At 40.2% G+C, this 18,101-nt stretch overlaps 1 protein-coding gene across 2 annotated transcripts; it reads right to left on the bottom strand.

The window, feature by feature from the left end:
* Positions 1 to 2,882: 2,882 nt before the first annotated feature.
* On the bottom strand, positions 2,883 to 14,511 carry LOC124275362 (multiple epidermal growth factor-like domains protein 10). Of its 2 annotated transcripts, XM_046710878.1 has the most exons (13): positions 14,265 to 14,509; positions 8,900 to 9,145; positions 8,152 to 8,320; positions 7,652 to 7,779; positions 7,124 to 7,277; positions 6,779 to 6,888; positions 6,243 to 6,374; positions 6,001 to 6,138; positions 5,370 to 5,504; positions 4,987 to 5,121; positions 4,143 to 4,208; positions 3,763 to 3,838; positions 2,883 to 3,204 (listed from the first exon to the last, which is right to left on the bottom strand). In XM_046710878.1, the coding sequence occupies exons 1-13, from the start codon at positions 14,326 to 14,328 to the stop codon at positions 3,057 to 3,059; spliced, it is 1,701 nt and encodes a 566-aa protein (XP_046566834.1). In that variant the 5' UTR covers positions 14,329 to 14,509; the 3' UTR covers positions 2,883 to 3,056. The 2 variants fall into 2 exon arrangements, with proteins under 2 accessions (XP_046566834.1, XP_046566835.1); XM_046710879.1 differs by lacking the exon at positions 5,370 to 5,504 and having other exon boundaries at positions 14,265 to 14,511.
* Positions 14,512 to 18,101: the final 3,590 nt, after the last annotated feature.

Raw genomic sequence — 18,101 nt, 5'->3', positions numbered from 1 at the left:
GTAAATCGAACACTAAGAGTCAACTCCGACAATACTCACAAGGGGCTCCAAAAACCTCTGGAATGAGATCTTTGATCTCGAGACTGGAATTGAACGCTTTCCTCCCCTCCATTGACATGTTGTGTCACTTAGTGTCTTTCAGCTATTTGTCTTCATGCCACTATTGAAAACCCGGTGATGGTCATGGTGTGAAAGATGTGTCTAGTTGTGACTTCGTGAACTCACTAAACCTTGCTTGTCTTCATTCAGACAAAGGAGCCTCCATGCCACCTAAGACAGGGGAACCCAACTTCTACAAATCACAAATCACCATGCATTGTTCTATTTAACCTTGTGTCGGAATTTGTCAATGTAAGTAGGCATTCGTATAAGAAAACTATTTTTTCAAATGATGTTCACAGGAAATTTGCAGTTTTTGTCAATAAAAGATGTTTATCTCAAGAGACAGGGCAAATTCATATTTTCATGAGGGACCATCCACGAGCAGAAATGTCAGGTAATGAGAGACTTTTTTTATTTATCAAACATACTCATAGAAACGAATAAAGGAACACATGAAAGTACAAGTGTTCCTTTATTTCCAGACTTTCACTCATAGTGCAATACATACCTTGTGAAGAAACCTGGAAAAGAATGAAGGAACACTTGTACTTTCATGTGTTTCCTTATTCGTTTCCATGAGTATATTTTCATATTGTTTTCTATTGCTTTACAAACATACCGTTGTCACTGAGGCCGAGTGAATTAGTACCGACATATAGTAGAATGAAAATAAATGTCAGTGTAATACTTTCCAATAATATCCCGACGAGGGACATCAGACATGGTAACTGTAACCTTGTGTGGAATCTAATCTAGGTCTTTGAAGTTACTAGCCAACTTGGCTACCGTGGTTCACATGTGTGGATTATTAAATATATTAATAATATATATTGATCGTATTCCTAGTCGTACGGTATGATATATCTGCGTATATACACTCCCAATGTAATAATGACTATTAAATCATTTAATATTTCCCTAGTACTTGCTTTGTACACTAGAAAAATTGTAGACCGTTCATTGTTAATAAGGGAGTCATACATGGAACAATATAATTCCAACTCTACCAAATGGTACCTAAATGTGAAGAACGTTCAGTTATGTAAATACACACCTGTACTCTCTACATATTAAAATATTTAAAAAAACATATTGAACGTTATTTTTTAAATCCATGCGCTATTCTATTGCATATATAATAACAAAATGTCCAGAAGATATTAACCACGCCTTTGTAGATGGCTAGTAACTGAAAATCAATGCGATCAGTAAATGGCAATAAGCGAGCTGAACTGCCATACGCCCATTGATGGAAGATGTATAGTGGTCGTATATTGGTGATTAAGATAAGAGCTTTGAAGTCAATGTTGCATGGACTGTTATCGTGGTTGTATTGTTTCCTCATTGGGACATGGTAATGCTCATTTGGTAGGCATTAGTTTCATTTGATTCATCTTCAAAGAACTCTGTCATATAATATAATTCATAAAAACGCATGTATGTATGTATAATAATATATAACACGCCTTAATATGAGGTTTTGTAGTTGAATCTACATATGTGAATGGTACTTTTAACATGTTTATTTGAACGTAATTGTTTAAGACTGGATCATACATCTGGGTTGTCCGGTAACTGGTCAAGTGCCTTCGGGAACAACAGGTGTCATCACTGATTTTAAATGATCCATTCAACAATGTATTGCCTTTTAGGCCCACTGAAATGTGTTTCGGCAGATAACCCGTTAGCGCTGACGTTAAGAATTTATCACTTCAGATCATCTAACCAAGATCTACACGTGGGTATTTTGTTTTGTGGCAGTAGAGATTGCTGTGAGATTTTTTGTGCTACTATCAGAGGCAACAAATGATTGAAGAGCTAATATAACGTTGAGTAAGTGTTTGCGACATCGAGGATGTTCAGTTAAGAGTTAACTCCCCTGGTTGCCAACATTGCAGGTTGAAACATTTAAATGATAATTTTTTTGTTTCACAATTAGGTTCTCTACCAAAGGATTGTTGAGTTGGTCTTTGATTTTCAATATATATATAACAATTTAATTATTGGTTTATACGTAATACTAAGTCACGTTAGAACATAATAGACTCCAATTCAAACAAGTAGTGTATCACTTGTAATACAATATGATGTATGTTAATACAATATGCATATAACTATGTTTCCTAAACGTGCCTCTATGACTACAATGTCTTTCAAGGGGAGTCTTCTTGGTGACAGCACATTGTGATTTCCAGCAGGCCTATATTCAAGTAAAGGAGGAACTCGGGACATAAGAGCATATAACCACTGGACAAAGCAGAGCAACGAGAAACACGACTGACATGATCATTTCATGTGAACACTTAGACATACAGTTACTTTCATCTACATAGACAGACAGACAGACAGACAGATGATTTTATTTGTATGGATGGCCATGAGGCCAACAGTACATCAACATTCATAACAGTAAAGAGTCCGGAGCGCCTGGACATTGATTCACATATGAACCGTATGTGATGGTACTTTTGTACAATACACAGCTAAACGTACTAGTATATTAGCTGATTTTGAATTCAGAAGAGTTACAAACTTGTGATAGTTGGGGTTGGTGTAGTAATAACATGGTAGATATTTTTTCCGCAGATCGTTGTACAATGGACATTCTAGTAATACATGATATTCATTTTCTAATTTGTTAAGGCAATGTGGACACATGGCAATTGCGATATCTGCACTTGTCGATCTTCTGTATAACCGATGTTAAAACCAGCAATACCACATCGAAATTTTGTCAGTGCTCTACGCAAATGAGCAGAGGTCAAGACTCGTAGGAAAGTTTCCGGCATTATGTCAAGTTGATAGGTTGAATATGTGCGTAAATATTTGGAAGCAGTCACGGTAGCTGACCACTCTTGATAATAAATATCTTTACATTTACATATATTGTCACTGTATGGATGACATTGTTCTGGGGTGACTTATGACATCCTCACACACTTCATACACCCCTGCTATATCACGTCCTGCGACAGGATGTGTACACTGGACACACCCTTGTTGGACATTCTATTATTATCTCCCATCGTTACTGGCTGTTTACGATCCCTGTACAAGGCATCAGTGTCGACATTCGCCGTTCCCCGTCTCTTTCTCCGCTTACTGTTAACAAAAACAGAAGTAACATTACGTTAATGGATCAAGTATATACTCATGGAAACAAATAAGAGAACACGTGAAAGTACAAGTGTTCCTTTATTTATTCCCAGAATTTCACCCACAGTGCAATACATACCTTGTGAACAAGCCTGTTCCCTTATTTGTTTCCATGTATATATTTTCATGACTTCACTTAAACCGAAGTCACAACTGATAAATTTACACCATTATAGAAGATATATTTTATGCCCGAAATCATCAACAGTACATGAAATGTTTGATAAGTAATATATATGCTGTGTTGTCTCTCTCCAAGTTTCGGAGCCGGGTCAGTCGTCGAACGCGCCAAAATTCTGGTCGAGTCCTTTGTGTAGAGGCAATTGTTTAAAGCCTGACAGAGTGTTCGAGTCTTTCGTTCGCACTGATTATGCTCGTTATTTCCCAGACGAGGTAATAAACGCCTAATACCTGCATTTCTTCGGGTTCACTTCCCACCTCAAGCTGACACGCCGTGATATATCTGGAATATCACGTATTCCACTTTTTTGTGAACATACTTACGTGAGAACACAAAGAGCAACAGCTGCAACAACGACGATGAAAAGTATTCCAGCTGTAGCGATCCCGATTAACGTACCTTGAAGTATAAAATCCAATATACATGTATAAAGCTGTACACGATACTCGTTTAATTAAAGAACCAACTACGCACAGGATTATATTGTATACATTGCCAATTAATATGAAAAAAATCAGAAAAGGTACCTTCTGTGAATTTAACAAGAGTTATTTGGTGTTTTGCATATTAAGGGCGGGGCTCCATTTTCTATAACCTTACCATATTCAAAGAATTATCGTGTTCCATTGTTCCAAACACCTAAGGTTACCATGAACATATTCGCGATTTTCTTCAGCGCCAGTATGGGTATTATCACCATTACCTGTACGTGGAATTCCATCAGCATTGTGATTGAACGTCTGGTTTTCAGCAGTTGTTCCATCGATTTCTGAAAGACAAATCTGTCAATAACGTTGTAAAACATCCTATTGTTTTGCATCATACTTAGGCTATTACTGATCCCGCACAGAAAAAATAAGGCCAAAATGTATAGATTTACTATCACGACTAAAAACGTCGTTCACTACTAAATGTTACATCATATGTGCACTGAACGTCTCTATGATCCTATTGTGAGACACACCCAATTCCTTGTTGTTTGGATTTTGCGAGCAATCTGTCAGTGTCAATGTATATTTGCGAACACTTTATGTCATTTTACTTTCTGTGATTCATAACCAATTGCTAATGGCATGAAATGCAGGAGGAAAATAAGTGCCCACAAGAACATTACGCCGAAGAATACAAAGGTTATCAAAACTTGACAGGGCTTGAAAATCTTCGAAACCTCACAGACTTAGGTCCTAATACACCACCATCGAATACCCATTTCTTTTGTTTCATAATCAGCGACCATCAAAGATGGGTGTACAGTTTCTTTTGCTCTGCAGTTCATGTCAAGATATGTTGGCATAAACATGATGGCCTCTTACGACACTAACTCAGAAGACGTTTGATCAACAAGCCTTAAAAACGTTTTACGGTAGACACATGGATGACATTTCCAAAACTGACATACCAGTGACAAACATTATGTCCTATTAAGTACCTTATCACTATTTACTAATGACTCACAAAAACGTGTCATGATAAAGTCGAAATTAGATAATTCTGTTTTGGTAGTGATTTCTCACTGACATTGAACGTGTTTCGTCGCTATTTTTCACCTGTGTCACATTTTTCTCCAGTCCAGCCAGTATCACATCCAGCATCACAAAGACCCGAAACGTTGTCGCAGGAGACGCCTCCAGCACAGACACCACAAGCCGCACATGCCGCTCCATAGGTATTGGACGGGCACTCTGAATTCACACAGAACATAATGATTGTTTTGTTATAGCTGGATGTGTCTACCTGTTGTTTCTTGGGGAAGAACGACACACTGAAATGGGGTGTTTAGCTAGGCAATAGTCGTCAGTATTTCGCAAACTTAACCTAATATTCCTTCGTCTAGGCATGTTATATATACCCACCATATAGCTGGAATACTGCTGAGTGTGGCGTTAAACAACAACCAAACTATATATACCACATTCCGGTGTTGATGTACCTGTGTCACATTTGTCTCCAGTCCATCCTAACTGGCATCCATCTGGACAGACGCCTGACGCCTCGTCACATGACACACCTCCAGCACAGTAGCCACATGGCACACACGATGCTCCGTATGTGTCCGGCTCACAAGCTATGTAAAGATACGTACACATGAGTTGGGTTACACACCATCTGTGGTCATATCAAGCAACATCCCAGCCGTACTTCTTTACTAATATTTACCACTGGACTGGATCGGGTCCTACTATTTGCAGGACACACAAGCCATGACTTACAGTGTGCGTGTGTGTGTGTGTGTTTTTGTTTTGTTCTGTTTTTGCTTTTTGTGGGGAGGTTTGTTTGTTTGTTTTAAGTTTTTTGGGTTAGGTTTTTGTTTGTTTCTTTTTGTTTTTTTGTTAATTCAGCCGATACATCTTCCTCTAATACGTCTAATACATGAGTCGCAGTCATTGCACACAAACCACACGGTGTACGTGTACATGAATTTATATGGCGTTTTGATGATAGCGGCAAATGTATGTTGGTTGAGATGTTAGCAGTCGATTGCTGAGGCATATAAGTAAACTCATTTCACTAACCTCTTTATTGTACTGGTAATGTTGTAGCAAGGGATCTCACAAACTTACCTATGTCGCAGTTAGCTCCCCTCCATCCGCGCAGACATCCATCCGGGCATTGACCAGTCACCGGGTTACACACACTTCCGTTGTTGCAGTTAGAGCACGCAGCGGCACAATCATCACCGTAGCTTCCCGGGGGACAAACTAAAATCAGTTTGAAGAAAATGATTGTACCGAAAATATGCAAGTGTACAGAAATACTTTGGGAACAATTTGACATGATTCAAATAAATATGACTAAAACAAACCTTGCGTGCAGTTGTCTCCCTTGTAGCCAGGCGAGCAGCCTCCATAACACAGGCCGGTTGTCTTTTCACATATGTAGGCACAGTGTCCACAGGGTTCACATTTATGTCCGTAATGGCCATCCGTACAAGGAGCTGTCGTTAACAGTGTCACATAGAAAATCTTTATTGAAGGAAAAATATCCGTAATTAGCTTGATGTTGCGTTATTTATTAAGTGTCAGTATTATCAATTACAAATGAATTATTTGTTAAGCTTTCCAGTGAAATCACAGCATCCCTTTTTCTAAAGGAAAGAAAACTGATGCAGGTCTTAAATGCTTGTCACTAGTAAAATCCAACTGATTTCGTACATTGCTACATGGGATTCGAAAATAACGTTGAATAGCTAATTCAGGTGCCTCAGACGACTGATTCATATTGAGTTTGATGTGACTATGCGCATGAAGATTATCTGTCAAATTTCTGTTTACGCACGAACAATTTGTGTACACGTTTTAAATTACATGTCTTTTAAATTACAAAACACTCTTTAAGTACCTGAATTATTGTAGTTCGGTGAATATACGTGAATCCCAGCACATGACTGAATAGTACTTGCTTTCAACGGCGCCCAGTAAATTCCATCTGTGCTTATGATGTTAATTGTGCTGTATACCAGAAATATTATGATTATATCGGTTGCTGTCATTTGCATTACATTTAGCAAAGTTACACAAATCTCAGAAATCGTTGTACGTAAATTTTCAATAACCACACAATTAGAGTAATTTGTTCTGACATAGTTTTCGGTATGTTGAAGTTCATAGGAATGAATAAAATCGCACTCATTTTGAAACACTGTGTAGTGTTTGTTGAAGTTCATAAGAATGAATAAAATCGCACTCATTTTGAAACACTGTGTAGTAGAGGAGCCCATTGAAGTAGGATATGAAGAAGAATTTAGTTCCGCTCTGTGTTAGTACTTTCTTCATGTCCGAGCCATCCACGAGAACAGATCCGATGTAACCAGCAGTGTCAGCCCAGTACAGTCGGCCAGCTGTAGGAGGAATTTGAACATTGAGTAAGTTGCACGGCGGATCTCTGATGATGGAACCCATTTGAGCGAATCTTGGATTCGAACGCACATTTCAACCAACAGATCCCCTTGTTGTTTTTAGTACAGAAAACGTCACCATTTTGAGAATTAATTCGTAAACTGTTCATAGTCCTGTTGTAATCATGCTGTATATATCGTTCAATGCAGCTTTCCTCCGCGTTCTGCCGAAATACCTTTTCTGAAGTTGATAACAAAAATAAGCTGTTGTCAAAGGGTGCTCAATTATCATTCTATAATTATCATCTCTGTTTCACCATATGTTCTTATGTCTCAAAACATAGAACGGCAGCATTGTTTTAGTAAATTGTACTCACTGTTTTCATCCAACGTAATATCATAAGGAAAGTGAAGGTCTGACGAGACGAGAGTTTTCCTCTGATCTCCCATATAGTCGGAGGTCTCTATCTTGGAAGTACTGCCTCTGTCCACCCAGTACAATCTCCTATACAGTTTCAACAAGAACTTTACTCGTCTCATCCTCGATAATCTCCAGGGTATACGTTACGATCACTCTCCACTATAGATTATCGAGGATGTACTCGTCTTTACTTCATAATCTAAAATGGTCTAAATAAAAACAATTTAGCAAATCAGAAAATTCAATTATGCGTTTGCTAACTTAGTTTTACTGTAACTACTAAAAAGCAATAGTTTTTAAAGGTGTACTGAAACACCATATAATGTATATAAAACCTATAACATAATATCCATATTTTTGTTTCAAGACTATTTTCAATATTATGAATTTGCTACATGTTTTAAACCACACAGCGTCATGAACTTTAAAACTGTATACATGTACAAAGTAACCTACCGGTCTCTGGTATCAGCAGCAATGCCTCGTGGTTTGTCTAGACCACTGTCAATAATTGTTGTAGACACTAACGTGTTCAGATGAACACTGACTATGATATCTTCACCATCATCTGTGTAGAACAACTGTCTGGCAATGCTGTCAACAGTTAACCCTACAGGTGAAGATGCTGCCAATACACAAACATAGTTATAATATCATAAATGACAATACTCAAATCGCATGGGTAGTAACAATGCAACACTGTTTCCAATAATAAATATCGTATGTGGACAGTATGCCAGTCCACAATGTGTCATATGCAAGGTTTTACGCACGCGCACACACACACACACACACGCACGCACGCACACACACACATGATCAACTTACCCACAAACGAGATGTATACAGCCTTTACTCAGAGAGTACATCAGCGTATTCTCAGAGAAATAAGCCGTCAATTCATCTTACCGAACTGGGCCACGTTTCACGAAGCTGTCGTAGCGTTACGACTGTCGTAAGTTTATGTTACCGTGTAGGAGGTACGACAGTCGTAGCGCTACGATAGCTTTGTGAAACGGGGCCTTGTTTATCCTTCACTACAATTAAGAGATTGAGCTGTTGTCAATTCAAAGATTGTGACCTGGAATACCAATACGTAATTCAACCAAAACATGATCAGTGTTTACTTTTTATTCAAGTTATAGAAATTAAACCATTTCGAAATGGTATATCCCCGTTTTACATTATGCCGTGATGTACTCACTGGTATGTCGTTGTGATATGACCTGAGTTTGTCCGCCATCTGTATCAGCGCGCCTCACTTGTTTCATGGTAATATCCGTCCAATAGATGTGTTCACCAACTTTATCGAAATCAATGGCCATGGGACTGATGAGATGTGGACTTGTTATTGTCGACAAGTTCAAGTGGTGTAAATGTATCGTATGTATGGACGCCGGTTGAAGATCTCGCCCCAAATCAGACAACAGAATCACTAACTTTGGAGACTCTGAAAATAGTTGAATTGGTAACTTTCAGTAGAAAGCATCAAGTTCATAATTTCCCGGGTCTTTTTATAAATGTGTAATTGTTATCTATAATAGCTATATAGGACCATTTTCATTTTAGTTACCACTAATGTTAATGTAATCCGTCCTGAACGTTCATTCTTGGGGGCCCGTGAAGATCCGGGTTAGAATTGACCTCTAGTAACCCATGCTTGTCGTAAGAGCCGACTAACGGGATCGGGTGATCAAGCTCTCTGACTTGGTTGACCCATGTCATCGTATCCCATTTGCGTAGACCGATGCTTATGCTGTTGATTACAGGATTATCTGGTCCAGACTCCATTATTTACAGACGCCACCATATAGCTGGAATATTGCTGAGTGTGGCGTAAAACTAAGAATTAAACTAATCTCATTGTTGGCGGGAGTACTGTGGTATGAGAGACAAACAAACATTTGCCTTTATTCAAACTGTATGAGTAGTGTGTGTTACCAACTGAGTCGGACATAATTACCCTCTCTGCTATCATCTGGTGCCATCACTGGGCTTTTTCACGTTTCTATGGAACATGTCTTGGTGGATAATAGACATATATCGTAATAGATCTATATCGCAAGTACTTGTGTGATGATACATCGACTCAGAGACAAGCATACAGTGACGTTGCAACGTATGATATTTTGCAATGAATCTAATGCTTATGGCTAACTATTTCAAAACTGAGCTGTGGAATCAAAAAGCGTGAGTGAGTGAGGTAATATTTAACGTCACATCGGTTATATCGCAGCCATATCGTGACGAGGAATCAATAAGCACAACACTTAGCCGACTGAACGTGAAAAACATCATCCCAGATCATTTGTTTGTTTCGGGAATTGGGTTAAAACGTTCGTTCGTCAAGCCGGGAAGGCCCGGGTTCGGGAATAATGTGTGAAGCTCATTTCAGGTGTTGAAATATTGCCAAAAGCGGAGTAACCCCCCAACCCACTCACTCACTGTTTCAGAATTTGGTTTGGAGTTATGATAACGTGGCTATGAAAATATGCTGTTAGATGTGCGTCGTCCAACCTAAACCTGCTGCAAGCAGTTTATTCCATCCATCCTATGGATATAGGCTGAAAAACACCTCGAAACATAACCCCCTGTACCACGGATTTGAAACGTAGTAAAGATGGTGGTGGGTGGCGGGCGGTTCTGATAATATATATTCTTGGTTACATTTTCCATATGCTTATGAGATTCATATATTCTTGCACATTTATATGTTATATTTGCTATGTAAACATCTGGAATGAATTTCAGAGGAATTCGAAAGAACATAGGTGGCCTGTAATTACTTGTTAGTAGATGGCAACATACACGAAGACATGATACCATTGAAAGAGGTCCCACTCCACGCTTTCGTCTATCCCTTATGCTGAGCTTCCTCATCCCTTCAGCAATGTCAATGAACTTATCCAACTATCATCCTGACTGCAGAGACTACAATACTAAACAATGTCACGTTGATTGTGTAATAGGCACCATGGATATCTCGTTAGCTAAACGAATAAAAGACGCGGCATTTGGCTACCTTAGAGTCTTCGATACCTGTTATATTCATAGATAAATAGTGTATTCATTATCCAAATAGTTTTATTCTGTTTTGAGTGTTAATGTCAAATAATACAAAAATAGTAACAAGGCATTTGGCTACATTAGAGTCCTCGATAACTGTTATATTCATGGATAGAAATCGTATATTCATTATCCAAATATCCAGAATCTGTTTCTGGTGTGATGTCAAGTGATAATGATATAATAACAAAACATATGTACATATCTCATGCTATGAACCTCAGAAGTTACAAGCATGCTCCTTTGTAACATCATATACAATCCATTACTGGATGAAATGTGCTCCGGGCAAATGGCCCTTCAGTATTAGCAATCAACACCATGGACTCAGGGGGATAGTTAACAGCGATATTTCCACCGTTTACTGGGCATAGGGACTGGGCTCCTAATGAATACGCTGTATGTGTCAATGTAAGATGACTTCCGGAGACAGGGGAATTCGCTGATATTACCTGACACACAAAGGTGTAGATCCCATGATACATTCACGTCACTACTTATTTTACACTTACAATTGTCCTTGAAATTCGGTCACGCGTACGTCGAGTAAAGGTCATGGCCCAACCTTTGATAACATAACACTTCATACACGACTCAGGGGCGGTGGGGTAGTCTAGTGGTTAAAGCGTTCGCTCGTTACGCCGAAGACCCGGGTCCGATTCTTCCCACATGGGTACAATGTGTGAAGCCCATTTTCTGGTGCCCCCCGGCGTGATATTGCTGGAATATTGCTAAAAGCGGCGTAAAACTGAACTCACTCACTCAATCATACACGACTCAATGTAAATCCTTCACTCTTCTTATAATTATGTCTGTGGCGGATAGAAAGTGTGTGTATAAACTCAACACCTTAAGATGTGGGCGGGCGTGTTTTAAAAACAACAACAGAATATAGCACCTACCACATATTTAAGTGAACCGTGCACTGTCAGTAACGGGGTGTTGTTGAAGTCTTAGATGTCATTGAACTGGGTTTTTTGTAAATTTATTTACATATCATATTATGGATGATCTGGCCGTCGTTAACAACTCTTGTATTGGTGGACACCAGTAGTCTATTTTTGAGGCATCAACGATTCCCACATGGGCACAATGTGTTAACCCTTAGGTGTTACCGTTGGAACTAAACAAGCCAACCCCGTGTCGTAAACAGTGTTTACGTTCTAATGAGAAAGTACTCCTATGTTTGTACTAAACGCATAGTTCTTGCCCAGATTGTGTAACACAAAAGGGATCAATTCAGCCATTACATTAAAAGCTTACTGAGAGCTATGGGTTTATGTATTCCCACGCACGATATGTCGATCAGTACTTGACACTGGACTGTTTTTATTCCCCTGGTTATCACATGACAAAATTCTGGAAGGTACTACAGAGGACTATAACCATATGGGCCTTTCCACTATATTTTGAACCACGGAGTTGGAAAATTGGATACATAAGGCATATAAGGAGGACTAGCTATTGCCTCTCACCTGGGATGGGGCAGCCTAGTGTTTAAATCGTTCGCTCGTCACGCGGAAGACTCGGGTTCGATTCCCGGGTACAATGTGTAAAGCCCATTTCTGGTGTCCCCTGCCGTAATATTGCTGGAATATTGCTAAAGGCGGCGTAAAACCATACTCACTCACTCATTTGCCTCTCATTTTACATTACATCACGAGTAATAAGATGACCTGCATTTGTGTGGAGATCATTCTTTGTTACCATGTACTCAACCTAAGCCTATTATGGAAACTTGACCATTGTTGCAGTGGATATTAGAATCTCTGCTAATTGCTTTGATCACTGTTCTATACTGATTTTGAATTTGTACTGCCACTGTAAAAAGTGCGTAGTCAGTTGAGTGTATTTTGTTTTAATTTTAGAATACAAAATTAGTGGTAATGCTATCACATTGCTGTGATGCTTGTTGGGTTAAAACCAAGTGTTTTTACGGACTGATGTCTAGTTAACTACTGCGTTAGTTTCAATCTCACCTGACAATATAAGTATTGTTATGCACTTCACTGTCGTACCTACACAAACATTGTGCAAAACATGTTTGTTGACGTACGGTCGGTCACGTGATACGCAAATTAACACGTGTCAAAGATGCAGTGCTAATGAGCGTGAAGTCATTTTCGAAACTCAAATTCATTGAGGGTGGGTGGGAGCGTGGGGGTGGGGAGGGACAATCGAATAGTAGTCACAACAAGAGTGTAAGATTGAATCGGTTAAAGATAATACATTATGTCCACTTGCAGCCCACTAAGTGTTAAACTCGGTATTCTCCACATGTCACGGCCTATTATTATCAGCTTCCAGTAGAAGTAGACAAGCAATGATTCAAGTATCGGTATCCGTGGTATCCGGATGCCTAGCTGATCTGTGCGCGGTTTCTGATACAGGCATGTGCTTAAAAATCGACAGGGGTCTAGCTGCTGCAACAGGAGGTCCCAGTATAACCCCATACATCCTTAGAACATTTCAGCTTGTGTTGTCTCTTGGAGGATTTTTACACATTTCCAAAGTTCCAATATACATATTTTCTTGAAAGTGTATTTATTCTTGCGTTTCAATATCTGCGAATAAGGCTCTTTCGTCCATGGTCTCATATGCAATTTATCAATGAGTGAAAGAAGATTTACCGTGACTAAAACAATTCATACTTTGATAATAGTTAACACTACATTGTAAAATATGTCGAAAAACGCCATTAAAGCAATTAGAATATGACAGACATAGATTTAAAACATTTGGAGCAGATCACAATCAGGACAATACAATATGAAAACAAGCTGTAGATCTCCAGCATCCGAAGGTAGATCACCATACCAGGGAGCAGGTTTACTTACAGTACTTTTGCTACCTGCATGGACCTTAGCTAGATTTACATCATTCCTTCAGGAGTTGGCCATTATTGGGGAAATTAGCCATACATTAAAAGAACACATATTCTACGACATAAATACAGAGGATGGCAAATACTTTGAATATACGTACTCTCTCAACATGCAACCTTTCAGAGCATGCCAAATACAAATATAAACGAACATAAAACCACCCTACAACGCTCGATTAAGAGACATGTTGCATGCAGTATACAATCAAACACCATTGTGTCGAACTTGAAAAGCTTTGTTGCCGTGTGCTCCTTCTTAAGTTCCCCGACCGCGTCATACCAAAAGACGTTAAAATGTGGTATTTGGTCCCTGCCTGGCGCTTGGCATTAATGGGTACAACAAGGACTGGTCGGCTCGGAGTCAGTATAATGTGTCTGAGTGGGGTATTCATGCTTCACTGCGGCATGGTATCTCAGTGAGCTAGCACTATAAAACCAGCTTAAGTCTGGGCTAGTACAAGCAGCCGCACATACACACGCATGCACGTCGTCATATGAGCGAAATATTCTCAATCACGACGTTAAACCCAATTTCACCTCACCTCACCTTTATAGTAATCACTTGCGGACTGTGTAGTATGTATTCATGGATACGATATGGATCAGATGTAAGACTTACCTTTGCTAGAAGCTACTGTTGTCAGGACTCCGAGAAGGACACATAATGGGTTGACACTCGCCATAACTATGAATGACACATGTATATCTGAGATAGGTGTCCGTGACTGACATAACGAATCCCCGCTTCCGTGTGAAACTGTGTGTTTCCTTTCTGTTAGGCTGTTTCCTCCATAAGTATCTAGCAGTTACCACAACAAACGTTCCCGTGTGTGCGTATTTCAAAGTGAACCGTTTACTAAACTGTGACTCCACACAGAATCCCATAAAATGCAATAATCACGAAATTAGTGTTTCATGCTTGGTTTGGAGTTTTGCTGATTAGACCATTAAAGCAATCAATGCAGTAATCAAAGATCGCATATCTGCGCTCTAACCTATGAAGTACATGTGCTCAATAAAGCTTTCCTGTTCATAATGCCTGCAGTTAGAATAACCTACACTGACCGAAAGTATGTTTATACCATGGGCCTTCCGCAAGAGAAAATGAAATTGAAACGAAGTACAACCAAACACCGTTGACCTACGTAAATAGTTAGAATTATCTTTCGTTCGACTCAATCGCCAATTATTACTTTCTGCAGACACGCTGCATGTTGTGTATTTTGCCTGCAGACACGCTGCATGTTGTGTATGTTGCCTGCAGACATACTGCATGTTGTGTATTTTGCCTGCAGGCACGCTGCATGTTGTGTATTTTGCCTGCAGACACGTTGCATGTTGTGTATTTTGCCTGTAGACATGCTGCATGTTGTGTATTTTGCCTGCTGACACGCTGCATGTTGTGTATTTTGCCTGCAGACACGCTGCATGTTGTGTATTTTGCCTGCAGACATGCTGCATGTTGTGTATTTTGCCTGCCGACATACTGCATGTTGTGTATTTTGCCTGCAGACACGCTGCATGTTGTGTATTTTGCCTGCAGTTGAGTTGAGTTGAGTTGGGCTTTACGTCACATCGGCATTATTCCAGCCATATAGTGACGAGAACAAGTCTGCATTAATATACATTGTAAGTACAAAGTGGTTTCGTTTCAAAGACATACATTCATTACATTATCATTTTAGAACAGAGAATGTCATAGCACCAAATTGAAAAGCAGGTAAATTCGTTAGTGACATTACACAGTTACAATTTATGATATAGATCAACTTCCCTCAGGTAGTTCAGTATCAGATGAGCGCTAACGCTGGAGAACAGATCTATTTTGCCTGCAGACATGCTGCATGTTGTGTATTTTGCCTGCCGACATGCTGCATGTTGTGTATTTTGCCTGCAGACACGAAGCATGTTGTGTATTTTGCCTGCCGGCATGCTGCATGGTTGTGTATTTTGCCTGCCGACATGCTGCATGGTGGTGTATTTTGTCTGCAGACATGCTGCATGATTGTGTATTTTGCTTGCAGACATGCTGCATGTTGTGTATTTTGCCTGCCGACATGCTGCATGGTTGTGTATTTTGCCTGCCGACATGCTGCATGGTTGTGTATTTTGCCTGCAGACACGCTGCATGTTGTGTATTTTGCCTGCAGACACGCTGCATGTTGTGTATTTTGCCTGCCGGCATGCTGTATGGTTGTGTATTTTGCCTGCCGACATGCTGCATGGTGGTGTATTTTGTCTGCAGACATGCTGCATGGTTGTGTATTTTGCTTGCCGACATACTGCATGTTGTGTACTTTACCTGCAGACATGTTGCATGGTTGTGTATGTTTTCTGCAGACATGTTGCATGGTAGTGTATGATGTCTGCAGACATGCTGCATGGTTGTGTATTTTGTCTGCCGACATGCTGCATGTTGTGTATTTTGCCTGCCGACATGCTGCATGTTGTGTATTTTGTCTGCCGACATGCTGCATGTTGTGTATTTTGTCTGCAGACATGCTGCATGTTGTGTTATTTTGCCCGTCTGGTTGTGTATTTTGCCTGCCGTCATGCTGCAGACATGCTGCATGTTGTGTATTTTGCCTGCCGACATGCTGCATGTTGTGTATTTTGTCTGCAGACATGCTGCATGTTGTGTATTTTATCTGCAGACATGCTGCATGTTGTGTATTTTGTCTGCTGACATGCTGTATGTTGTGTATTTTGCCTGCCGACATACTGCATGTTGTGTATTTTGTCTGCAGACATGCTGCATGGTTGTGTATTTTGCCTGCCGACATGCTGCATGGTTGTGTATTTTGCTTGCAGACATGCTGCATGTTGTGTATTTGCCCGCCGACATGCTGCATGGTGCCATGCCGACATACTGCATACATGTTGTGTATTTTGCCTGCCGACATGCTGCTGCATGTTGTGTATTTTGCCTGCCGACATGCTGCATGGTTGTGTATTTTGCCTGCAGACATGCTGCATGTTGTGTATTTTGCCATGGTTGTGCCGACATGCTGCATGTTGGTGTATTTTGCCTGCCGACATTCTGCATGTTGTGTATTTTGCCGCAGACATGCGACATACTGCAGCATGTTGTGTATTTTGCCTGCAGACACGCTGCATGTTGTGTATTTTGCCTGCAGTTGAGTTGAGTTGAGTTGGGCTTTACGTCACATCGGCATTATTCCAGCCATATAGTGACGAGAACAAGTCTGCATTAATATACATTGTAAGTACAAAGTGGTTTCGTTTCAAAGACATACATTCATTACATTATCATTTTAGAACAGAGAATGTCATAGCACCAAATTGAAAAGCAGGTAAATTCGTTAGTGACATTACACAGTTACAATTTATGATATAGATCAACTTCCCTCAGGTAGTTCAGTATCAGATGAGCGCTAACGCTGGAGAACAGATCTATTTTGCCTGCAGACATGCTGCATGTTGTGTATTTTGCCTGCCGACATGCTGCATGTTGTGTATTTTGCCTGCAGACACGAAGCATGTTGTGTATTTTGCCTGCCGGCATGCTGCATGGTTGTGTATTTTGCCTGCCGACATGCTGCATGGTGGTGTATTTTGTCTGCAGACATGCTGCATGATTGTGTATTTTGCTTGCAGACATGCTGCATGTTGTGTATTTTGCCTGCCGACATGCTGCATGGTTGTGTATTTTGCCTGCCGACATGCTGCATGTTGTGTATTTTGCCTGCAGACACGCTGCATGTTGTGTATTTTGCCTGCAGACACGCTGCATGTTGTGTATTTTGCCTGCCGGCATGCTGTATGGTTGTGTATTTTGCCTGCCGACATACTGCATGTTGTGTATTTTGTCTGCAGACATGCTGCATGGTTGTGTATTTTGCTTGCCGACATACTGCATGTTGTGTATTTTGTCTGCCGGCATGCTGTATGGTTGTGTATTTTGCCTGCCGACATGCTGCATGGTGGTGTATTTTGTCTGCAGACATGCTGCATGGTTGTGTATTTTGCTTGCCGACATACTGCATGTTGTGTACTTTACCTGCAGACATGTTGCATGGTTGTGTATGTTTTCTGCAGACATGTTGCATGGTAGTGTATTTTGTCTGCCGACATGCTGCATGTTGTGTATTTTGCCTGCCGACATGCTGCATGTTGTGTATTTTGTCTGCTGACATGCTGCATGTTGTGTATTTTGCCTGCCGACATGCTGCATGGTTGTGTATTTTGCCTGCCTACATGCTGCATGTTGTGTATTTTGCCAGCCGACATACTGCATGTTGTGTATTTTGCCTGCAGACATGCTGCATGGTGGTGTATTTTGCCTGCCGACATTCTGCATGTTGTGTATTTTGTCTGCAGACATGCTGCATGTTGTGTATTTTGTCTGCAGACATGCTGCATGTTGTTTATTTTGTCTGCCGACATGCTGCATGTTGTGTATTTTGCCTGCCGACATACTGCATGTTGTGTATTT

The sequence above is a fragment of the Haliotis rubra genome, unplaced genomic scaffold, assembly GCF_003918875.1.
Source record: "Haliotis rubra isolate DU_JTF1 unplaced genomic scaffold, ASM391887v1 Scf2, whole genome shotgun sequence".
NCBI lineage: Eukaryota > Metazoa > Mollusca > Gastropoda > Lepetellida > Haliotidae > Haliotis > Haliotis rubra.
The sequence above is the reverse complement of the archived record's forward strand: the minus strand, read 5'-3'. Positions and strand labels throughout refer to the sequence as shown.

Excerpts from the sequence above, each read along its gene's own strand:
- LOC124275362 (XM_046710878.1), bottom strand. The coding sequence starts at position 14,328 with ATGGCGAGTGTCAACCCATTATGTGTCCTTCTCGGAGTCCTGACAACA. Across the intron at positions 8,321-8,899 it reads CATATCACAACGACATACCA|CATCTTCACCTGTAGGGTTA; the intron begins GTGAGTACATCA and ends GTGTATTGGCAG. Across the intron at positions 6,139-6,242 it reads GGGAGACAACTGCACGCAAG|TTTGTCCCCCGGGAAGCTAC; the intron begins GTTTGTTTTAGT and ends AACTGATTTTAG.